This window comes from Labrus mixtus, chromosome 9 (genome assembly GCF_963584025.1).
Source record: "Labrus mixtus chromosome 9, fLabMix1.1, whole genome shotgun sequence".
Lineage (NCBI taxonomy): Eukaryota > Metazoa > Chordata > Actinopteri > Labriformes > Labridae > Labrus > Labrus mixtus.
In genome coordinates this window covers 25,382,181-25,407,165 of record NC_083620.1, presented here as the reverse complement: position 1 = coordinate 25,407,165, position 24,985 = coordinate 25,382,181, and the positions used below count along the sequence as shown (strand labels likewise).

General features: G+C 40.0%; 2 protein-coding genes across 3 annotated transcripts; both read left to right on the top strand.

Annotated features, from left to right (window-relative positions):
- Positions 1 to 1,228: 1,228 nt before the first annotated feature.
- Positions 1,229 to 12,630, top strand: ddx6 (DEAD (Asp-Glu-Ala-Asp) box helicase 6). 2 transcript variants are annotated; one of them, XM_061047074.1, is made up of 14 exons: positions 1,229 to 1,351; positions 2,065 to 2,672; positions 2,795 to 2,858; positions 3,334 to 3,438; positions 4,320 to 4,449; positions 4,638 to 4,784; positions 5,635 to 5,729; positions 5,866 to 5,988; positions 6,083 to 6,211; positions 6,435 to 6,551; positions 6,779 to 6,842; positions 8,517 to 8,618; positions 8,720 to 8,899; positions 9,390 to 12,630. In XM_061047074.1, exons 2-13 carry the CDS (start codon positions 2,452 to 2,454, stop codon positions 8,893 to 8,895), a joined length of 1,473 nt encoding a protein of 490 aa, XP_060903057.1. In that variant the 5' UTR covers positions 1,229 to 1,351; positions 2,065 to 2,451; the 3' UTR covers positions 8,896 to 8,899; positions 9,390 to 12,630. The 2 variants fall into 2 exon arrangements, with proteins under 2 accessions (XP_060903057.1, XP_060903056.1); XM_061047073.1 differs by lacking the exon at positions 1,229 to 1,351 and adding an exon at positions 1,381 to 1,503.
- Positions 12,631 to 13,980: 1,350 nt separating this feature from the next.
- treh (trehalase (brush-border membrane glycoprotein)) lies at positions 13,981 to 23,743 on the top strand. The gene is given in 16 exon segments (XM_061047072.1): positions 13,981 to 14,194; positions 14,739 to 14,839; positions 14,929 to 15,070; positions 15,155 to 15,167; positions 15,169 to 15,243; positions 16,507 to 16,607; positions 16,787 to 16,879; positions 17,081 to 17,197; positions 17,414 to 17,536; positions 17,638 to 17,687; positions 18,262 to 18,450; positions 18,551 to 18,768; positions 21,564 to 21,675; positions 22,457 to 22,569; positions 22,665 to 22,718; positions 23,066 to 23,743. Coding segments are annotated over 16 exon segments (1,881 nt in total). The 5' UTR covers positions 13,981 to 14,102; the 3' UTR covers positions 23,354 to 23,743.
- The last annotated feature ends 1,242 nt before the right edge of the window (positions 23,744 to 24,985 follow it).

Genomic DNA, 24,985 nt, shown 5'->3' with positions numbered 1-24,985 from the left:
AAATATTTAGGACTACCAGCACCCAGAAGTGCCTCATATCTAAATTATACACAGTATTAAATAACGAACAAAAAGATGATAGGATGATCCAACTCAAGAATAAATGGGGAAACGACATTCAGTATGAATACTCAATGCATGAATGGCAGTCCCTACTCCAGAAGACTCAAAAAACCCTAACTAATACAAAACACAGATTAATCCAACATAACATCTTTCATAGGATATAATACACACCACATAGGCTTTATCAGTTCAGTCAGGAGACATCTCCCTGCTGCCCTAGGTGCAACAATCAAACAGGGGATCTAATACATATGTTTTGGAAATGTGAAAGACTGAATGATTACTGGAACTTTATATTTGACCAACTTTCCAAAATATTTTCAAAAGAGCTGACCCCAAACCCCTGCATGGCTATGTGAACGTCAGTATGGTGCTGTTGTAAGACAGGTTTTATTCACCATGCACCTTAATAATGTATCATTTAGTATTTGCCTACTTGCACATAGCTCTGTATATATATATTTATTTCTCGTTTACTGCATATAGTTCTGTTTACATCTGGTCACTACTGCACATAGTTCTGTTTACATCTGTCAGTCCGATCACTGTCCACTTATATCTACTCTTTTTAAGTTAAGTTTAAGCTTTAAGTTGTATTTAAATTGACACTTTATATTTAGGTTAAAATGTTTCATTTACTTGCACTGTTGTTAATTTACTGCTCTGTGTGCCTTTGAATTGCCCCCCGGAGACAAATAAAGTTTTTTGAATTTGAATTTGAAGGTTAAATATATATGTTACTGCTGCTGGTACTGTCTTGTCTGCATGGTGTCTATTGTTGAATGAATTAAATGAATGAATTAAAATAAAATTAAATTAAAATTAAAATTAAAATTAAATAATTGAGAAAAAAAAAGTATGAGAAGATAATGCATGAGTATGAGCAGGGTGTTAGATGGAAAATTAAGGTGTGATCAAGATTCTAGGACAGTTGTCGGTGTAGTAGCCTATTAAAACATTTAAAAATATATTTGAGTAATTTAATGACCTCTTGGTGGAATAAAACAAGGGAAATATAAACGGGATGATTGTACAGAATATATAAACAAAAAAAGAGTCGGGCTCGATAAAGTGGAAACTTAAAGAAAGTCCTTGAGTTTTAATCGGGGTTAACCCGTTGATTTGAAATGAAATCAGCTGATAAATTGGAGGGGGGCGGGTTCAAATACGAGCGGAAGCCATCTTGAACGGTTGGTTGACATGACTCTTTTCGCAGTCAGCTAAAAAAAATTGAGTACACCTTACAAACACCGCATAGGGAACCGGTTATTTCAGGTATTTAAAGGTAAATGCACGCGCACCTTAACAGCATATCCACATGTGTTGTCATTGACAGATATTCCGTCATTTTTGAGGCGACCTTTCGGGTTAACTTCTCATCGTTGACCCTTTCATGCTATCATGCTATCATGCTAGCACGCAATCCTCTCTGCTGAGGTAACGATTTATATGAGTTAATGTTTTATATCGAGTTGTTTATGTTCGGCAACGGTGATAAATGTGTAAAAACAAAAGGGAACACAAGCGTAATGATTAACATAGTGGATTTAAATGTTCCTAATCCGGTATTCAATCATTGATTACCGGACACAGCGTTAGCCTTAAGCTAATGTGCTAGTTAGCATTCTGCGGCAGCGAAGGTAGCTGGAATCTGTCGTAGGTCCTTTTTCTAGTTTGACGTATTTAACAGGTAAAAAAAATATATTTGTCAGACATTTTATCACTCACATGTATTCTGCAGACGGATTGGACACTCTGTATGTTAACAGTTTGTAAATATTATGATCAAAAGGTAATTAAATATCATAAAACATCAACGCTGTAAGTCGGTCAACTTAGGCCAGTCATCTACGGTTACAGATGTCAGTCAGTTAAATAACACCTACATGTCTTGCTACGTCTTTTTTTTTGTTTTGTTTTTTACAATACGCTTTGTTTAATTAAGTTGCATTATAGTCTTTGCCTTTTTTAATAACGCTTTGCCTTTTTATGTTTCAGGGAAAGAAGAATGAGAAAGACGCAGCGGCGCAGTTGAGCTTCACAAGATGGCTTGCTGAGCCCTCCTGGTGAATGGTTTTCTACATAACTTACGGAATTTAACATAAAAGATTTAGCCCTTAATTACTGGAAAAATTAAAAATAAATGCTTAGAAGTTTCAGAAAGTTTGAAAGGGTCGGATAATTGGAGTCACCAAAACGAGAACATTGTGGAGGAACCTCACAACATTGTGGAGGAGCTGAGAGGAGAGATTTGGACAATTTTTTGAAGACTCAATAATAGAGGACAATCAAGCTCTGAGGAGTCCCAGGAAAGTGGACTCTAGTCATCCAGAGACTGTTAAAGCCTTCATTACTATTGGAGCAGAAAAGAAAAGCTACGTAAACATGAGTACTGCCAGGACAGAGAACCCAGTGATTTTGGGCTTGTCAAACCAGAACGGACAGCTGAGAGGCTCAGTGAAGCCTGCAGGAGCTCCAGGTGGAGGTGGTGGTGGTGGTGGTGGTGGTGGTGGAGGAGGAGGCCCTCAACTGCAGCTTAACCAGATGAAAGGAGCAATCAACAATGGTAACTCCCAGCCGGTCCCTACAACTAACGCTGTCATCAAGTAAGTTATAAAATACAATCATATTGTTTGACCTAATGTGCTCTGTGCATTGGCCAACAAAAAAAAAAAATCTTCATATTCTTCGTAATGCTTTTTGTTAACAAGATTTGTATCCTCCACAGACCTGGAGATGACTGGAAGAAAAATTTGAAATTGCCCCCAAAAGACATGAGGATGAGAACTTCGGTTGGTACAAGATATCTCTTTTGTAATTGAGTGGGAAGTCCTTAAATCTGAAATATGCAAATGAAGGATACCTACTTAACTGGTTCTTTTGACTTGTTCTTGTTGCTAATTATTTTACTGGCCACCTGCCTAGTTTTAAATTCCACATTTCTTCACATAAGTGCCAGATATTTCCTAGCAAACACTAATTTTTACTACTGGTAAGCAGGAGTCTTTATTACAATTACTTAATTGTTCACACTGTAAATGTATACAATTGTTAAATTAATATTACATTTTTTCTAACATTTAACTTTTTTAAAATTTTTCATTTCTTTTAATTTATATTTTCTGAATTTATGTAAAATCTTTTTGTTGTAATTTTTCTGATCTTTTATATTTAGTATAATAATCCTCAAATTACAACCGTTAATTCTTTTTTTAAATTTACGGTAGTACATCAAATGCTAATGAGCTTTCTTTTTCATGATTCTAGGATGTGACTGCAACAAAAGGCAATGAGTTTGAAGATTATTGCCTGAAGAGGGAGCTGCTCATGGGAATCTTTGAGATGGGCTGGGAAAAGCCATCTCCAATCCAGGTACATGCAGACGATGCTCAGATTATATCACCTTTTTAAACTGGACACAACGGAGCATGCTCTTCAGCGAATACATTTTTTTAAATATTTAAAAGGTTTTGTTTGTTTACAAAGTCTTCAGGGCTATTATAGCACTTTGACCGTGGTGCTTTGATAACCTTGATACTATTTCTCAATTCAAATCATGTGAAACATTAACTTTATATGGTCAACATTATCGCAGTTTACAACTCTTTACAGAGTTGGTAAAACATTGTTTTTCACTAAAATTATGTTTTAATGGGATGGAATGATAGTTTTCCACTGAGCTCAAAGTTTGTTAAAATGGGGTTCAAGGATTGCTCAGTAGACTGGGAACTGCCTTGAAATTACTTGTTAAAATCCACAGGATGTTTTCCTTCATTACCGTTTTCCCCTGGGAAGTAAAAATTATTTTGACCAATAAACAAAGTGCACTGTGTATAGCTCTACCCTTTAGGGTTGGATTGGTATGCTTGGCACCCCAACAGTAGGGTAGCAAAAAGGAAGTACAGTACGGATAACTTATTTTGGTACCATTCCCAACTTTTGACAGTGGGAATGCCAATAAACGCTTACTGTACCAAACTGAACCGTAGGTTATAGGGTTGGTTGATTGGCTTTAATGTGTTCAGATAAACCCCCCTTACTGGTTTGACCGGTGCACCAAGCAAACTGAATTAGGTAAGAGTGGGCCAAAAGACCAGAGCACCTTTTCTTTGTTTTTTATTGAGTCAGCCAACTTAAATAAACGGAAATGAAAATCAATGTTTTTACATGGGGTATTCATCTGACACCTGTCAAAATTGGTTATAACTAGACCTAAACAAAGCACTATTCTGATATTATTTATTTTTACACAGGAGGAAAGTATTCCCATTGCACTGTCAGGGAGAGATATCCTGGCCAGAGCCAAGAATGGCACGGGAAAGAGTGGAGCCTACCTCATTCCCTTACTTGAACGCATTGACCTGAAGAAGGACTGCATACAAGGTGAGAGCTGGTTTCCTGTCACAGTTCCCACCCTGTTAATGTTTGAAATCTCACCTGGATTGAGATGGAAATTAAATGTAACAAAGTAATGAGTGGTGGCAAAATAATTTAACTGACACTGCTATGCTGGCTCTGATTGTTGTACAGTTGTGCATACTCAACACATGCATGTTTGTCTGTTCTTCCAGCAATGGTCATAGTGCCCACCAGAGAACTGGCTCTGCAAGTCAGCCAAATATGTATCCAGGTCAGCAAACACATGGGCGGAGTGAAGGTAATGGCAACCACAGGTGGAACCAACCTCCGTGATGACATCATGAGACTCGATGAAACGGGTAAATGTCCCTGGTGTGGACGTGCATTACTTGGCCTCTCTTCATATAAAATACTGTGTTCATATCTATCTCCAAAGACTCCTGAATGACTGATTAATGTAGATACTAAATCTTTCATCATTAACCCTCTCTGAGAGAGGCTAGTTAAAGTTTTGGGATTGCTCGTAGCATATTCTTTCTATAACAAAGTGTACTGCACAGAGGTCTATGCAAACATTTCTAATAAATACATTCTGGATGTCAGTCCGTCTCATGCATTAACAAGAAGCCTGTATCTGATGTGGGGATCTATCAGCAGGAATGATGGTGTCTCTGTCCCCTGTGGTTGCATATTTGCATTCTGAGTATCTGGAAAAACAATCTCTATATACAATTTCATTACAAAAAGCATGACATGAGGCAGATGTTAATTTCTTATTCTTCGAGGCTTATTATTGCCTACACTTGATCTGTACCAGTAAAGACTCAGGAAATGTGTCCTGACGACTAACTACCGTGATGCCAGCAGGAATCACAAATTCAACAAATAACTGGTGGTTATAACGCTAAATTCTTGGCAGTCAGGGCACGTTGATTGAAATATGGCAACCGTTCAAAACACAAGCTCTTTAGCTGAGTGAATACTGCCAAATGATTTCTCTAGAATGTTTGAATACAACTTTTTATACTACACTGTCGTCAGTGACTGATTAAACCCTTTGTATAGATCAGATGCTCGTTCTTTATACAGCCACGCTGAAAGCTTTGTGCTTTTCTAGCCAGCCATCCATCCAGCCATCCACCCAGCCAACCTTAAACACAAACCCTGTGTCACAGATATTTTTTCACCACTATCTTATTGTTTTTACAGTACATGTGGTCATTGCCACTCCTGGGAGGATTTTAGACCTCATCAAGAAAGGAGTGGCTAAAGTCAATCAAGTGCAGATGATTGTTCTGGATGAAGTGAGTGAAGTTTATTAGTTGCGATTGACCCCACAGTAATATTAATGAATGAACTTGTGTGACATGAATTTAATATTTCGGTATTAGTCAGCTCTGAATGTGCCTCCCCCCCCCCCCATGATTCTCTGCTCCACAGGCAGACAAACTCCTGTCTCAGGACTTTGTAGTGATGATGGAGGAGATATTGGGCTTCCTGGCCAAACAGAGGCAGATTCTGCTGTATTCTGCAACCTTCCCTCTCAGCGTGCAGAAGTTTATGGTACATTCTTCTACTTTAAGGAACTGATTTCTTAATTTCTCAGTCGATAAACAAATCAGCCTTTTAAACTACTCCTGTCCCATCTTCTGTATAGAACTCACACTTGCAGAAACCATACGAGATCAACCTGATGGAGGAGCTGACACTGAAGGGTGTGACTCAGTATTACGCTTATGTAACTGAAAGGCAAAAGGTTCATTGCCTTAACACCTTGTTCTCCAGGGTAAGTGTTGTCTTTCTATGTTTTTAATTAACTTCAGTTGTGTCAAGAAAGCTGAAAATACCTGGGTGACTTCCAGCTTTAATTCAAGAGGCTACTTTATAATCTTCAAACATTGACTATTTAAATTTGGATATGAAACTGGTATAATTATGAGCTAATCTTAAAAATGTCATACCTTTTTATTAGGCATTGAAAATATTGTATTTCTTTTTCTATTTTTCAGCTCCAGATCAACCAGTCCATAATTTTCTGCAACTCCTCTCAGAGAGTGGAGCTCCTCGCCAAGAAAATTTCCCAGCTTGGTTATTCATGTTTCTACATTCATGCCAAGATGAGACAGGTCAGCTCAAAGTCCTGCCTCAGAATTACCTGCCAACAATACATCTGAGACTTGACTGTAGTGTGTTCTGCAAGGTTTACAGGCTATAGCAACATGGTTACATACCTTTTTACATAGTTCCTTTCCACAGCTCAAATCTGAAAATACATTGCCCTGCTCTTTTCTATTATGTGTCGAAGAGGTGGAAATGTTTTACAAATTACCCTTTTCTTTCTCTTGCTGTCCAGGAGCACCGCAACCGCGTATTCCACGACTTCAGAAATGGCCTCTGCAGGAATCTCGTCTGCACTGGTAAGTAGCAGAGCCATCTGTTTATTTTACAAGCAGAGTTGTGAACACTGTGTCGTTGTTTTGAAACTGTCAACACATCATCAACTACCTTTTTCCCAGCTAAAACCAGTGTTAACAATGTGGAGTTACACACTACTCAAGTACTGTAATTAAATCTCTCTAAATTCAGCTCTCTGCCCTTTGAAAAGTGTCGAGTCACATTACAGCTGACCTTACACTTAGACACACACAGTATAGAGAATATAAGGCTTCAGTAGTTTTAAAAAACACCTTTAAAATAAAGAAAAAAATATTATTTAATAGATTAGACTAGATGTTTATTGCCATTTGTACAGGACAGTACAAGAACATCAGATTTTTTTGTGCATTTCTCACAGAGTCAGCTCTGCAAACATGGTAAAAGTATAAAAAATAGAAAGGCAATATAAACATGAGTAGAAAGAAAAAATAAACGGTATTAAACTATAATATAACTGCAATAAAAACAAATGAACCAAAAACCCTCTTGCATGACATTGTGTTGACATAATGGCCGTGACTGTGTGCACACTTTATGGAGAACAGCTCACCTAATCCTTTCCTGAGAGCCTTTTCAGAATGTCTTTAATTTGCGTGGCTGCTTGACACATTCTAATTGCTGCTTGTTGAGTGCAGCTTTAAAGGCAATGTGTTTACCTGTGATCTGCACCCACAGCAACAAAATTACAAATAGACCGTTTACCAAAAGACAAAGTGGAAGCAGCACGTTGAGCTGTTCAGTTTTAAACAAAGTTGTTGTGCGACTGGAATTATCAGCCTAAAACATTTTGATTAGCCCTCTGAGGTCGACGCTGTCGTATACCTTTTAATGAATGTTGTCTTTATATTATCAGTTCTAAAAATGGAACGGTAAGACTTATCTACTTGATGAAAAATCAACTCGCTTCATTATTCTCGGCAGCTTTCCGGTGATAACGTGTGTGTGTTTCTGTGAAGTCCAGGAGTTTTTTCTATTAAGATCAGTGGATGTTAAGTGACTGTTAAATGAATGTCTGTGATCAGCTGACATATTCTGGCCAATGAGAAGCAGGTGCAGCCTGTAACAGATGCGACAGCCTGCTCTCAGCACATAAATACAAAAGATGGAAGTGATTGAATGGATTGATGCTATTCAGCTTATTCTAGCATCAGTAGGTCTTTCCTCATACATAAATACGTCACAGCACGTATAAAAGATAGAACTGCTTCAATGGATGCATTAAATGGTTGTTTACGGAAGGGGACCAGGCGTTAAAAATTGTGGGCAAAATGTCTGAGACCTCAGTTGCTGGCCAGCTTTAGCACTCCAATCAGATTGTGGTCTAAAGATGGAACATATATGACTTGTGCTGCCTGAAGGGGGACACCAGATACCTGTTTTAGAATGCATTGTTGACTTTAGGTTAAGATAATGTAAGATAATAATAGTGTTAAACTCACAATCTTTGCATATCTATGTGTATAGTGATACTTTTGGTGACATGCTCCAGAGGTAGGTAGACATTGTTGCAGTCATGGTGGTGACAAACAGAAGGTATTGTTTTGTATGTTTGTCTGTGGAAAATCATGTAGGTTTGATTAAAAAAATGTGCTTGTCTTTGTGAAGTTCTTATACTGGGGACACACAACACTCTCTCTTGCTTTGTTTTTAATTAGATCTCTTCACAAGAGGCATTGACATTCAAGCTGTGAATGTCGTGATCAACTTTGACTTTCCCAAGCTGGGAGAAACATACCTTCATCGCATTGGTAGATCCGGTAAGATCTTTTCTTTACTTTTTCCCCCCCAGCTGTGCAGTCTCTGCTCATGCCAAAATATCTCTATTAATATATCTAATATTCACATCCCTTATATCCAGGCCGCTTTGGACACTTGGGTCTAGCCATCAACCTCATCACTTACGACGATCGCTTCAACCTGAAAGGGATTGAGGAGCAGCTCGGGACAGAGATCAAGCCCATCCCTGGCATCATTGATAAGAGCCTCTATGTGGCAGAGTACCACAGTGAGAGTGGCGAAGAACTGAAGCCATGAGCCAGTGAGTACACACTAAACTCTCAGGAGGATTCACGTTTGAACTCGGTTTCTGTTGTAACTATTGAAACACATATGCCAGGATGAGACATTTTATAATTAGACTGATACGTGGCAGTGATCACACTTTGCTCTTCTGCTGTTTGGCATGCTGCCTCATGGGTGTTGCTTACTACTGTTACTAAATGTAATACAGACTTTTCAATAGATTCTCAGGCCAATCACTCAATGCCTCTTTTGTCACTAAGAATGCAATGGAATCTGTGGTTAGCTGTAACAGTTACTGATATAATGAAAATAAAAAAGATGAAGATGAAAAGGCTGGACAGAAATTGAATGAGGTTCTTGAAATAGAAGTGACCTGCTAGTTTTGACCTGTTTACCATTCACTCCAGCAGAGTGACCAGAATTGTCTGGCAAGTGTTTGTTATAAAGAGTTAATTTAATGCTATCCTGTCAACCCTAATTTCACCTGTCTCTCTATCTCTTTGCAGATCAGTCCATCCTCCATTGTCCCCTTGTACCTTTTTTTTCCTCCCCCACATCCCCCCTGTCTTGGAGTTCCTTTTTTATGTACAGTTTCTGTCTGTCCTCCTTTTTTTTTTTTTTTGATGCCACCATGAGGAATGTGTATTTTGATGGACGCGTTTTGGAAGAACTCATTTGCCTTTTTATTGGGCTCAGTGCTGCATCACCACCACCACCCTGAAGACACAAGCACCTGGAGGAAAGCATGGGACCAAGTAAAAATATATCGATGCACAGTGTGACAATTCATATCCACCGATGACACAAAGCCAGCACCAACAGACCGCTCCATGTCGCCCTCCATTCTCCACTTTTTATTTTGGAAGTTTTAACCAATTTGTATCAAGTGCCTTAACAAGCAGTTCAACTCGTTCTTAAGTAATAACCCTCCATTATCCGCCATTATCTCGCTCGCCTCATACCACACACTCACTTTCACCTAATTGAAAATTTGTCACACTAATTTAATGTCCGATGGCGTAGGTGAATTCATCACAGCTTTTGGTTGGGTCATCTGTTTGAGAGAAATGGAGATAATTAGGAGGGAGACTGGTCTGAATTACCTTTCTGCTGGCTTAGCTGCACTTGCGTCTGGCTGAGAAATGAGGACAAAACTTGGATTTTTCCATGGACAGAGATGCTGGAATTTTTCCAAAAGACAGCCAGACTGTCCAGCCGCTTGTGGAGAAGCTTGTGCTTCCAAAAGACCCAAACCCTTTCCTCTGTCTTCAGCATCAGAACACTAAATATGAATGAGCAGCCTCTCAACACCATGAGTCATGAGGATTCCTGTTTCGGTGGAGTTAAATTGTGGGGAGCGTTTTTTTTTTTTCTTTCTTTTTCTTTCTTGTCCTGTGTTTCACCTTCCTATGGATGGCCATACTAAATTCTAAGAGTGCAGCCGACATGTGGGGCGCACCTCACACTTTGTATATACCTTCATTTTAAGATTGTTTTAAACAAGTTCAAAAGGCTGGCCGACAAACTGAAAGCTTTCCCCCTTCTCTCTTGTTAGCACTGGAGACTGTTTCCTTAAATGCCAGTTTGTTTGTTCTGCAATATTGGCCTGTGAATTTATTTATAATTTTAGAAATTGCAGAAGTTACTAGAATCTAAAACATTGAAATGACCTTGTGCATGAAATGTTTTTGGTGGCCGAGCTCATCACTGATAATCTTTTAGCCCCTACAAATTGATGGCCAGTGCAATTCTTGAAAGCTGCACTTAAACTGAGAGTTAAACTTGTCGCCCGTTTTCTCCTGCTCCCAGTGTTAACGAGTGTTCAGTCGAGACAGATGGCTTTGATAAGCTTGTGCATTTGAGTAATGAATTCTTTGTTATCACCAGCCTTAACTTGTGAAACTGACTCTTGACACACTCTTAAGATCTCCATTTACAATGAGTGTTATTTAAAGAGAAAATATTATATCATGTAGTAGTACTACTCGCTGCAGTGCAGCTGAATTGGCAGAGAATTAGTTTTCTGGGGGAGGTATTTGCTGTTACGTTGATCTATATGCTCTTTAAGCACAGCTACATAATTTGTTGAGCAGGGAGCTGTGGATTTATTTTCCCCCCTTTGAAGAATGTCGGCCGAATGCATCAAAATGAACCATCTGACCTAACATGTAGCAGGAATTAGTTCTCTGTGCATTCCAAGTTAGCTGGCTTTATGAAACCGGTTAACAAAAGATGCCTCACGAAAACAACCTGAGCAGGTTGAGCAGCACTTAGCACACAGAGATGGGTTCAGGCAATAACGCTGACTGCACTGCTTTTTGTACACCCGTGCTGCCCCTGAGAGAAGTGTAAGATGGTGCAAGAAAAGAGAATTGGCACAGAGGGGGAATGGGCATGAAGGATTTCAGAATTTCTATCAGTCGGACTGCTTGTTTAAAAAAAAAAAAAACAACAACTTTAGCATCCCAGGCTGCTGAGTTTATTTCTTATTTCTCTGCCCTTTATTGCTTTTGATATTTTGGGTTTGGGTTACGTTTTGCAATTTTATGCAACATTGACAACCTTTATATTGCATTAAGGTTTTCTTAGCAGGCGTTTGCAGAGCTGAAACCTTTTCTGCAAATGAGGTTCCCTTAGTTATGATGAGATGCTCTCAACCGTTCTAACCAATGAGAAGTATTATTGCACATTTAATTTAAGCTCTTTTTAAACGCTTTGAAACAGATCAGTTTAAGCTTTCACCTGTATTTCTCATTGTTTAGGGCTTTGACCCCTGTTCTCTCAGCTCCATTGTTGTCCCCTTAAAAAAAAAAAACTTGCTCATCTGATTTGGCTGTTTTGGCTTATTGTTTGGGTGGGAGGGTAGTGTTTTGTTATAAAAATGGAAGGGAAAAAAAAACTAAATTAAATTGAGCACAAGTTGAGTGAACAGGGGTTAAATCTATACAGGCACTTGGCAGCTGTCTGTAAGGTGTCAGCCCTCTGGCAGTAATCAGCGCAGCAAATGCTTTCAAGGCAAAAGCCAACAGTCCTTTAACATCGAATATGTTGTCACCTTTATGGGATTCTGCTTGACTGCCTGTGGCTGACATCTTGAGAACCTTTAAGACTGAGACAAGAGCATCTTTTCCCAGATTGGCTAAATAATTGGATCATTTCTGTAACTAAATTGTCTCATTCTTTAAGGTCTTTTAAAAAAAAATTGTGGGGTGGGTAAATTAGTGTTTTTGCTGCCCTGATGCACATGTTCATCCTCTCCTGATAGTTCTGACAAACACATCCTGACACAGCTTTTGTGTACAATTTGGCCGTCCTGTAACCTTTCTGTCGAGGAGGATATGAGTGGAGTCTTTGAGGGATCTTTTCCAAAACGTGTGCATCAGTGAAACAACGGGGAGGAGCCTACGGGCTTTACAAAAACAGGATATGATCAAAAGATCCAAAGTTATGGAAGTGGGTAAAAAAAAAAAAAGTTCAAAAAAGTTGCCCTTAAATTTGGATTTTTGTTTTCCTTTCGAATGAAATGTTCAAGTGGAGTAAACCTTATTTCAAAAGTCTCCAAATTTAAGTGAAGAATTTAAAGCCTGAGTTAATTTTCTTTTTATTTGATGGAAATTTGGTCGTTATTTAATTGGCAGAATTTTTCAGTGATGCTATTTTTACAGTGGAGTTCAGTTTAAAAGGATGTCATCAGTATGATTGGATGTGATTGAAAGTTTGGTTTAAAATAAAGCTCACTGAAATTTATTCTGTCTGACATTTTATTGTGTATCACTGCAGGGTCCTGTTCCACATTTCTTCAGCGCTATGTGTCTGTGTGTTGCTGCTGTTGTGTTCATCTGTTCAGTCTTACACTCTGACCTGGGGGGGTAAATGAAGCCAGATTAGAGGGTCAGATGGGTCTGTTGAGCCAAAAGAGTTTTCTGTATCACTAAATTGGCCCTTCTGTAAACCTGGCCAGATTACGATGGCAATTTACTCTAAACTCAACCTGGTCAGAGTTTGGGCTTTAAATCAGTGCTGTCATTTTCTGTATGGAAACTTTTGAATCGTAGTGTTACCTTTGTGAAGTTTCTGAAAGAAGGAAGCCATGCAGTGACTGAAGACATCACAGAGCCTATACATTGAGTAAGTGATGAATATATCCCCTTACCTCTTTTCTACTTGTGAGTCTAATTCACTTTAAATGTTCAGCAGATCATTCCCACACTAACAGTACAATGAAGGGACAGCTCCTGTGTGCCCCACGTTGACAAAAAAGGACATTTTACATTTCGCTTTGCTGCTAAAACACTAAATCCATTTTCCTCTGTTTTTAACGCCTAATGTGAAACTCTCAATGCTTTCATTGGAAGGTCAAACAGAGGCATCAGTTGTGTTTTGGGTTTGTTTGTAACCTGCTAAAAAAACTCCTCCCAGGAGCTTCAAACAACAGTTTTATATCTGGTCGTAATTACCTGCAAGTCTGTTCGAGTTGAAGAAACACACAGATTATAAAATAGTCTCATGTATTAAACATATAGGCTACTGAAGTCAAATTAATACATAACTTAAACATTGAAGGAAAATGTGGCCAATTACGTCTTTAATGAAGTGATAGACCAAACCTGACTAATTACAATCCTGATTATCTTCCCTATTGCTTTAATAATGTTAACCATTGTTAAAGCTTGAGTTGTAGCCTACTAGTTGTCATATAGTAACGGGAAGAATCCACAGTTTATTGGAATGAAAAATATAAAGAATATCTGATTAAAAACAGAAGCCTAATTTTCTGCAACGTCCCCTCCCCTTCACTGCAGCAGCGTTGCTTTTCTTACCCTAAAAATATTTATAAACCATCGCCTCTCACCTTTAGACTGAAAATAATTTTATATACATACATCTTATAAAGTCTATGTTCTCATGATATCAACCTTACAGAGGCAGACAAGCAGGGGATGGTGGTTTGTTTATGCTGAAGAAGTGTCAAATGACGCGCCAAACAAACGCCCTCTTTCATGTGAGCACGAGCGTTCAGAGCCTGAAACCGAAAGTGAACCCAAAGGTCATGACCAGCTTTATTGTGAAACCTGTTGTCGCTCCCTGTGACTTCAGGCTTTACTCAGAGACAGCCTGCCTGGGTATGTGTAACTCAGCCCTCTGGAGGTTGTTGACAGACCACAAACTAACTCACACTCTTCCTTCACCTCAGTTTCACAATTAATATATTAACAGTGATGGTTTCACAGCTGGGCATGAGGCTAGTTCTGTTTTCATCTGTGGCTTTTGTGGCCTGCGCACAGAGTGCTTTTCCTCCACCATGTGACAGGTGAGACAAAGACCAAAGTTTGTGAAAGGCTTTTATTTATGAAAAGAATCACTCCTGAGCTCTATAGATACTGAAGTTAATATTTATGTGTGGCTGTAAAACCGGCAAGTTCATTAAAAAACAGTTTTGAATGCAGAATTAATCCTGAATCTTAAAACTATTTTTATTAACTTTGATCTGCTGCTAAAAAAAAAAAAACGTATTGCCAAGCGTTGATATTTTTTTGTCCTTGGACAGAATTTCCTTCACACTATGTTTTTCCTTGAAAGAACAAAATAGCACTCAGGTTGTCCTGGCAGCTTTGATTTCCTGTTTAGAAATCTTTGTAAATATTGAGTTGGTCCTCTTTGAAGCTAGCAAACAGAATATCTCATAAGATTTCATTATTGTGAAGTTGTCAGCAGACCTTTGCCCTCACCTGCTTATTTACAGTGAGACTGATGTGGTTTTATTGCCTCCCTGCAGGACTCTGTAATTATCTATGACACAGATGGCCTTGTATCTTATCTGATTAATATTTTACAACTCTATAAATGAATTTCAGTGAGATATACTGCTCCTGGCCCATCTTGCATCAGGTACAGGAAGCTAAACTGTTTGATGATGACAAGTACTTTGTTGACATGAAGCTGAGGGAAACTCCTGGTGAGTCTGAAGTCCATGAATCAGATTGTTTTCATGATGTCCGTTATGTGGATGCTTTAGTTTCTCCCTTTGTTTTCTTCTCTCTGCAGATGTTGTTTTGTCGGCTTTTCAAAACCTGTCGCAAGAATCACCAAACATCCCGCCTGCCAAACTGCAGGAGTTCCTCAGGACGTACTTTGAGAAACCAGGGACAGAGTTTGAGTCGTGGACTCCATCAGACTGGCATGACGAGTGAGATCCAGTTAACAAAGACGACTCATAATAAGATCATCTTTTATCTGTTCTTGATTGATGTGATTTTTTTGATTTGTGCAGCCCAAAGTTCCTGGGAGGGGATAGCAGACCAACAACTGCGGAGCTGGGCAGGAAAGATCCATCAGCTGTGGAAATCTCTTGGCAGAAAGGTGATGAGAAGAGTTAGAGGACGAATGATTGGTTCAACAAACCGCCAGTTTTGGTAACTGATTAATCATTCAAGTCATTTTTTAATCTTCAAAATTCACTTCTTCAAGTACCTGAAATGTTTATTTTGACTTTTTTTTAAATGATGATGCACATTTTCACTCTTTTTCTTGATATTGTTGTTTCCTAAACACTTCCAAGGTTTGGATTATTACAGAAAAATGATTGATCGATTAAAATAAGTAATTGGTGCATGACTATGGAAGCCCTAAAGGGACATACAGTACATGCATACTTTCAATTTTACTCTGCGTCCAGTGATAACCATTTTGGTTCTTTTCTTGAGATTTGAACATAATCTATCTAGTTATCTCGGGAACACATCGCTGGTTTTTCCATGGCAACGAGATCATTTTCTCGAGATCTTGAGAAAACGTCTAAAATGAACTTAATTATGAGAAAACCAGCGTTTTTACTCTGAGAAAACGAGATAAATAAGTCGAGGTTTCAAGAAAACAAAAAATGTAGTTGTTATCGTGGGAAAACTAAGTATGTATAGATGTATGTCCACATATGGCTTCTGTACATTACATATTTCCAAGTGCATGTGTACAATTATATTGGATTTAAAGGGGACATATTATGAAAAATCAACTTCTTCAGTGTTTTTGAACATATATTTGGGTAACCTGAGTGACTACTGACCTACAAAATGTGAAATAAACCCATCCAGTCCTTTTGTTTGTGGTCTGCATAAGTCTTGCAACACAGAGAAAAATGCTCCGTTTCAAATTTGCTGTCCTTGTGATGTCACAGTGGGATTCTGGGGGAAAAAAAAAACCTCCCCTCCCCTGGTATCTCCACCCATGGACTCCTTCCCCAGCCTAGAACAAAACTTTTGCACAGGTCCACCATTTTTATTCTCGCTAGCGAAGGAGTGATATCTATGGGGAAAACTCAGGGGGGGGGTCATTACATTTAAAGAGACACACACACCAAAACGGAGCGTTCTGAGAGAGCTGGTTTATACAGGGTCACAAACCTCCTCTGGTGTTTGATTCATGTTATTATTATTATTTTAAATCGGGTTTAAGAAAATCTTGGTTTTATATCATTCAGTCATTTCTATTTTTTTTTTTGCAGTCTTTGCTTTATCTGAAAAAAGGAAAAGTATCATCGCATAACCATAATGTGTTATTTTTGATTCATGTTCCTGTTTATATGGCCACTAATCCTTCTGTGTGAACATAAAATGTGTTGTCCAGATTCGTCCCAGTGTTGAGGATCACCCCGAGCTCTACTCCCAGATCTACACCCCCCATCCTGTCGTTGTGCTGGGGGGCCGCTTCAGGGAGCTCTACTATTGGTGAGTGAGTTGACGAGGCTCGTCTCTGTCTGAGCATCAGTAGAAGAGTCTCAGCAGGGCACAGCGAGGAGGGATCAGAGCCGGGGCCCAGGCGGGGGGGGGGGGGGGGGGGGGCTCTGCTGAGCGCCCACCCATGTGCCGTGTGCAGACAGTGACGTGAGCCGCTCTCTGCCCAACAGGGACTCCTACTGGGTCATCAACGGCCTCCTGCTGTCAGAGATGACACACACGGCCCGCGGGATGATTCAAAACTTCCTCTACCTCGTCGACAGGTGAGCCTCAAAGCACCTTTCATCTTTAATCGCACAGAGAATCACGCGGCGCGCTGCAGGTCGTCCAGCGGGGCTCGTTCTGAACGAGTCATTCTTCGGCCTCGGCTGTACATTTTGCATACGGAGCTCTCGGGAGGGATTTCAAGATTTTGGGCAATAAAACGTTTTTTTTTTTTTTTTTTTTTCAAACACTTCCTGCAGATATGGCTTCGTTCCAAATGGTGGGCGGATTTACTATGAACGGCGAAGTCAGCCTCCATTCCTCACTCTAATGGTGGAGAGCTACTATCAAGCAACCAAGGATAAAGAGTTCCTCAGGTGATAGTTAGGCCTGAGCTGACGTCCTGCCAGCTGCATTATTATTCCTCAGACACATCTCTTCTCCTCCTGCAGAACAGAGGAAAAGCCTCGGTGCTTGTGTCTTTTTTTTTATATCTCTACTGTTTTGTTTTTCCTCACACCCTGACTCTTGTGTGTACTGATAATAGGGAGTAGAAAGTTTTTAGTATTTTAACACTTTTTTACACGTTTTAGAGCCGCTTTACCGACTCTGGAGCGGGAGTACCAGTTCTGGATGCAGAACCGCTCTGTGGCTGTCAGAGTGAACGGGTCAGAGTATAAACTGAACTGATATTATGTGCAGGTGGGCCTGCCCAGGTACGTTAAAAAAAACGATCAATAAATAAACAAAACCTAAATATGTGTATGTTGTATGCTGCACCTCATGATAAACTAATCACAACTTCTATTCTCACTAGGCCTGAGTCCTACACTGATGATCTGGAGTTAGCCCAAGGACTCACTGATGGTAATGTCTTATTAGTGTTCATTTTCTCTCTGGATGAATATTCCCCTTTCAGAGCAGCAGAAATATTACCCTGCTCTGGTCATTTTATTCCATGAGAGAGAGAGAGAAAGGAAATGAATGTTGGTAATTGCTCCTTAGCAGAAGAAGTGGAATAAATTCCCGGGATTCAAGGATCATCTGTGCAAAATAAATTGCTCTGAAAGTACTTCAGCACCATGTTGTGATGAATATTTCATGTTCAACACAGCCTGTCTTTTGAATCCCCCCCCCCTGAACTGTGTGACCAGACATTTTGGGGAAAACTGTTTGAAGAAATAAAATATTGAATTTTTAGAGATTTTATATCTGAGAAACAAATAGACAAGGTCAAGTCTTTGTCTCCTCCTCCTTAAGAGACATTTGATTTGTAGTCTCAGAAGCTTTCATTACAAACACTGAAACAAAACGTGTGTTTTTCAGAGGCTCCATTTTTTAATTTTTCAGTTTTAAACAGGACAGTCATGAATAAGTAACCACATTTCAGATGCTGATTTGTTGTGGCTTTTCTGGATTCATGCTTTGTTTCTTGCCTCAGAGCGAAAGGAGCAGCTGTGGATGGATCTGAAAGCGGGTGCAGAGTCTGGCTGGGACTTTACATCCCGCTGGTACAGTGACAGTGACGGCACCCTGGGCTCCACCCGCACCAGTCAGATCCTGCCGACTGACCTCAACGCGCTGCTGTGCCTCAGCGAGAAAACTCTGGCTTCTTTTCACAGGATACTGGGTGAGTGCAGCCTTTTGACCTTGGTGCTAACTTTGGATTGCACCCTGCATTTAGCTCCCAACTGGTTGTTATATAACAGTGATGTGCTGTTTGCTGACAGGTGATGGTGACTCAGCTGCACAGTACGAGCAGGCTGCAGCCCGCAGACTGCAGGCCATAGAGTCCGTGCTGTGGGATGCTGAGAGGGGAGCCTGGTTTGACTTCAACCTGGTGACAAACTCCAAACACTTTGAGTTCTACCCCTCCAACCTGGCACCTGTCTGGGCTCAGTGTTATTCTCAGGCTGAGATGGGAGAGAAGGCGGTGCAGTACCTGAAGGTGGGTGGTCATGCAAGGCTTTGCGTTTATCTCAGTTTACAAGTTAATGTGAATAATATATTATTTTTTTACTCCGTGGTTCAGTTCATCTGAAGGACAAGTAAACACACGTTCCCCTCTTTATGTTCCTCTTAAGAGATGAAGCTATGCAGAAACTTTAACTTCAACTTTATTGTCCCTAAAGGGAAATTTGATTTGCAGCCAGGTGAAAAGAAGAAACATAGAAAACACCGGCTCATTAGAACCAACATAAAAACATGAAATACAGAAATACTAGAGTGAGCCTACATCAAGGAACAGGAAACGGAGAATGTATAGAACGTCCATAAAATCGTTAAAACCAAAATAAAAGTCATCAGTCATCCGGGTCATCATTAGGTAGGTACAGGAGGTTTGGTTTTGCTTGAGCAGGTGTGAGATTTTGTCTCTCGCTGAATACTAATAATATAAGCACTGAAGAATACAACAATGACTTGTCTCACCAAGAACAAGGTCACTGAAGCACACTCCTCAAACTCTTAAAGGTAGAATGTGTTTTGATCCAGTAGATGTCACCCTAGAGCACCATCATGAAACCAAAACAAACTTGCTATTTAGCGACACCTCAGCTATTCTGAAGCCTCTGCTCTGCTCCAGTGGCACACCTCCAATGAATGAATTAGAACGCTGCATAATTAAGAACCATTAAACGCCAGCAGCGGACAAAATTGTCCTTGACTCGAGCTGCAATCACCCGTGTCCTGCATTGTTGTATTGCATATTAATTTACACCGATCTAAAGACACTTACGTATGTTATTCTTCTTCTATCTTCTTTTCTCTCCTTGACTCAAATGGATTTTATACGCAAGGCCGTCCCGTCCATGTAAACATGATGTAAACATGGCTCCCACAACAACACAGCCAGCGGGACTCACGCTTCTCACTCATTGTAGACAATCATGACTCAGAGAGACATTTACACAGGAGATACTTGATTTCTGCTGTTTTTATTTTCATGTGTATAATGAGGACTACTTATTGGGAAAATATAGAAGATCCAAAAAAAAGCCATTGCAACCAGAGACTTAAGTTTTAAATTCTATGATTTAACAGATTCAAATGTTTCAACGTTGTTTCCACTTGCGACAGTAAAAGTGGTATACAAATTGGAATAAATGATGATAAACGTTTCCATTGTTCAAACATTAATTTCTTTTGTGGTGTCCGGTGGAGGAGGCATCAGGCTAAACAAGTCGACACAGACTTTAAAACACAATGAACATCTCTCTGAGAGTTTAATTATAAGAAATATGACCCCTGAGTGTTTGTCTTCATGCAATAAGGGTGACGATAAGATGAATAAACTGATTCCCCAACGAACGTCTCTGCACTGTGAACCAAAAAGAGAGAGATTTATTTTTTGTGTTTTGATTTCATTAAGGCACCCTCTTGTTTTGCATTAATTTCACAGTTGGACATCTGTGTATGCAGATAGGGACCTTCTTCTGATACAGCCAATCAAAGCTTGCAGTGAGCAGCAGCTACGTCAGAGTTTTATCTCGAGCCGAGCAGACAGCAGCAGCTTCACTACTCAGCAGCCCACATGAGCTTTCCTGCATAACTCTGCTTATTATCAAACCCACAGACATAAACACACGTGTTGACCTGCACCATAGCGTGTCATTAGAGCAGACAGACAGCATGCACTTCTGACTTCAGTCTGCAGGCTGAATCCCAAAATCAACTGTTAGTGCACAAGCCCGTTAACAAACGTGTGAACGTGTCTGCAAAGGTCCTTTGGTCTGTTTGTAGTCCTTTTCTTTTCATTCCTACTAACATGGTGATGTCGCTTACGTGTAGGCTATAGGGGTTCCCAAACTTTGCCATGCTAAGAACCCCTATATAGCATTACCCTCTTGTACGGACCCCCCGTCACAATTTGTTACATTTTTTCCCCCTAACTGTACATACAAAAATTAGACATTCAACTTTTTAAAATTTATTTCCTTATTTATTTTAATTATTTATTTAATCTTTATTTAATTCAATATTTTTTGTCATTTTGTGACTTACACAAATAAAGAGTAGAATAGAATTTAATAGGCAGGGATTAATAACATTACAGTTAATACATTTTTTAACTGTAATTTTTACAAATTAGGTTGGAAATTGTTTTTTTTTTTTAATATATATTTTATTCATTTTTTTAAAATAACAAACACAGAACTAGACAGCACAGATGTAGCCAAATTACTGAAGAAAAAAAAAAAATATATATTTAAAAAATAAAAAATAAAAATAATGACATACATGGGTCGTAATAACATATATCATATCAGATACAATCTTATCTACCTAAATTACATGTCAAAGGGAAAAACATGACTATGATGTATTTTTGAAGATAAAGTGTGGGCACCCTTTCTGCAATAAGCCAACCAGATCAGTGGGAAGGGAAATTGATTTTTATTTTTGTTCCATTTCCCCTTCTCTTCCCTCCAAGTTTTGTTGACCCCCTTAACAAAAAAAAAACAAAAAAAAACACTGGGCTATAACAGAAGCTATTTAGCTATGATGATTTTTGTTCAGTGTGCACAAACAGACTACACAAAGACAGCCCCCTTTAGCGGGCTGAGATCGAAAAATATTTTATTTTGTCCAAATCTTTTTCTTTGTGGTGAAAACCAAAACAAAGACTTTGCTTGATGAGTTGTGCTCATGTGATCCCAGCAGATGGCGCTCACACACTACACTGGTTTTCATCTCCCCCACGCTCGTCCGTGTGTGCTCTTTCCTTTTTCATTTTCTGTACAGAGGAGCGGTGCCCTCCAGTTCCCCAACGGAGTGCCAACTTCTCTGAGGGACTCCGGGCAGCAGTGGGACTATCCCAACGCGTGGCCTCCTCTGCAACACATGCTCATCGAGGGTGGGTGGAGAAAACACCCCGTCTGCCACCATGAGAGTCTCCTGAACCCGTACTGATGAGTCACACGTTGGTCAAGATGATGCTCTGTCGGCCTTTGCAAACTCATTTCTGAAAACACAGTGTTTTATACATTTGGATTTTGTTTGATCCAACCTTAAACTTTCCTTCGTGTATTTTTAATGCAAGAAAGCAGGTTAGACTTTGGACCTTCAAGTTTCACATCAACACTCTTTAAGTTCCCCTGTGGAGCTTCTTTAAAACCAAACAACATCCACCTCCACGCTGAGATTAAAACAATTACAAGACACCTTTAAATGTGTAAGAAAGTAGAACAAGTTGCATAAAGTCATCATAATTATGATTGGGCTTCATATCCCACCACCCACAGACATCTGCCCTGGTGCTGCTCTGCCACATTCGCTGCAGCCTGATTCACTTTTTAAGGACTTTCTGCCCCTCTCTCTGGCTGCACGATTCAGTGACACATAATCAGAGTGACAGGTTATTGGCAAATAAAAGTTGCTTCTCTCCTGTAGCTTTATGACCCCCGTCCTGCTGAGTTATTCTTAAACTTGGGGACTATGCATTTCTAGGAATCACACCAAAAAAATAAAAAAATCACCCACGTTAACTGAGACTCGGGTACTTTTGTTTATTTTTCACCTGCTTGAGTAGAGCTGAGCAACATGTCACTTGACTTTTTTTTTCGCTTTGAGCTTCCTGAAATGTAAACAGACTTGTCTTAGCATTGTTGAATGACTGAAGTCGTCTTGTGTTCCAGGTTTATCCAAAATGCCTTCAGAGGAAGCCAAACAACTGGCGTTCGATTTGGCCCAGCGTTGGATCAAGACAAACTGGTTGGCGTACATGAAGTACGACGCCATGTTTGAAAAGGTGAGTCCTCTTTAAGGTTGCAGTATTTCCCGCGCTCGTGTTGTGCGGTGATAACACAGCTGCCTCTGAAGGTGTCATTCGCTTCCTCCTAACAGTACGATGTGAACGGGGATGGCAAACCCGGCGGCAGTGGAGAATATGAAGTTCAGGTATCTTCTTTTATGTGTCGACGGTGTAACACTAATGTGCTTAGAGTCACACAGGGCTTTCTAATTTCATGCAGAACGCTGTCAATGTTCTTTACTTCTGCTTCTTAACTTGAACACATTTGCATACTCATGTACACAGAAATGCCCACTCCTTCTCGCTTCTTTGTCATTTTCCAACTTCTTTTTTTTTTTGTATCATTTTCTACCCTGTTGGATCTCGTTATGTTTTTTTCACTTCCATTTACTTGTTTGTTTTTTTCATCACTGGATTGTCTATCTCTCTTTTTACTGCTTTGATAAAGTGCACTAAGAAAGTCATTTCTTGGCTGTGTTGTCTCTTTTTTAAGCTGGGATTTGGTTGGACCAGTGGCGTGGCCCTGCAGCTGCTGGACCAGATGGTGCGACTCTCACCTCAGGAAGCGGATGTGTGTCTTCTACCCTCCTGCTGCCGCTGGCCATCTCAGCCGCCCTCACGCTCCAGTGAATCAGAGGTGACAAAAAAAGAGCCTGACTGGAGGCTGGGTTTATTTTTTAGTCTTTTCCCTGCACTAAATCAGTCCCATCCTCCACCAGACCTCAAACAAACACACACTGACAGTTCAAAGAAGACTAAAATTGTTTATCTTTTAATTTGAAGTTTCTATAAATCCATCGGATCGTTTTCATTTTGCAGGAGAAAAGGGGTATGATTTATGATGACTAAGAGTTCCTTGGATGAATAATTTTAGTATTTATCCTCAGAGGTAAATAATCTTTAATATTATTTAGAAGCTGCAGATTGTGTAGACGCTCCTGGACTCTCTCCAATGACACTGGCTGTTAGTGCTTCCTGCTTCTCCGATCACAACATTAACTTTTCTCAGATATTGAACTGACAATACAAACAGTCGTTCACCTCGTCCAATTTAAAACGTGTATTGCTGAACTCCCTCTGACGCTTCTTCTTTATGCATGCAAACTCACTTGAAATGTAAACCGGCTCATGTGAGCGACAAAATGTGAATGGAATAAATGTTTCAAACATAGCCCGTTCTTCCTACTTCTTCAATTTCCACCATATCACATGTTTGATATAATGAAGGATTCCTGCACACTGTCAGCACTCAGTTTATCTTACAGCAACAATATGGAACTTTTCCTCATTAAAAACTCAACTCTTTCCTTTTCTATCTCTAAGTTAGATTTATAAGTTTGGATCCCTACAGCTCTCTAATGTAGCCATTTAGCCACAGACTATAGACAGCATGGTGACAGCTGAATACACATACACATACATCACATGAAAACTTTTGGCAAATAAGAAGCCAGCAGAGTCATATTTATGAATAATCCAGTAGTATTACTGCACCTTGTTAGTTGACCTTGTTCTATGGCTTCTTACAACATCTTTGCTGGCTTCTCCACCCTCTGTTGCACGTTGTCTTTGAGGGCCAGGCGTTAACAGCACTGTGTGTGTGAATACGACAGACGAGACCTTTGGTGGGGGCCAAAGTGCACCAAACTGAATTCCTACATATTGTTACTTTAAATAATGTAAAAATTATTATTGGGTGTTGAGTTAGCATATAAGGAGCATCTCACCCGTTTGACAGGGAAAGTCTCCCCCGCAATTCACACATACTCTGTGCGCGCCGCGGTCCGTCAGCGCCACGGTTTTGCTCCGTCGGACGGCTCGCGCCCATTCACACTGGATCCGTTTCTGGGACGTCAGCGCAGCGGAGCGCAGCCATGACACATCACAGGAGAACTGCAAGATCCCGCTTAATTGGATTGACGTAATGTTGATAAAGTGATGAAAAATACGATCGCGAGTCCATATATTGTGTTTTATTTTGAAATTGACCGGATGCTCTGTGCGTTTCCTTGTCTGACTTCCTGTCTGGGCTGTCCTATTCTGTCCAGCTTGACGCGTGCCTGCAGTGTACTCCGGCGAAAATAGACTCGCTGCGTATTTGAAACGGAGCAGAGCGCAGTGCCGTCGGTGGCAAGCTCCGGAGACGGACCGCAGTGCGCCCTGTGTGAACACAATGATTGACTAGAGTGGAAGCTAAGTACAACGTAGTGCGCGGCGCTGACGGACCGCGGCGCACAGAGTATGTGTGAATTGGCAGTCCTGCTGTGAGGTGCATGTGTAAACAGGCAAGTCATGAAGATTTCAGGTGTTGCCTGGCATTTCCTAGACATTTTCAGGAGTGTACAGTATGTGATGAAGGCTTATGACAGATTATGTCTTTGTATTGTTTTCATGTGAATCCCCATAGAAAGGG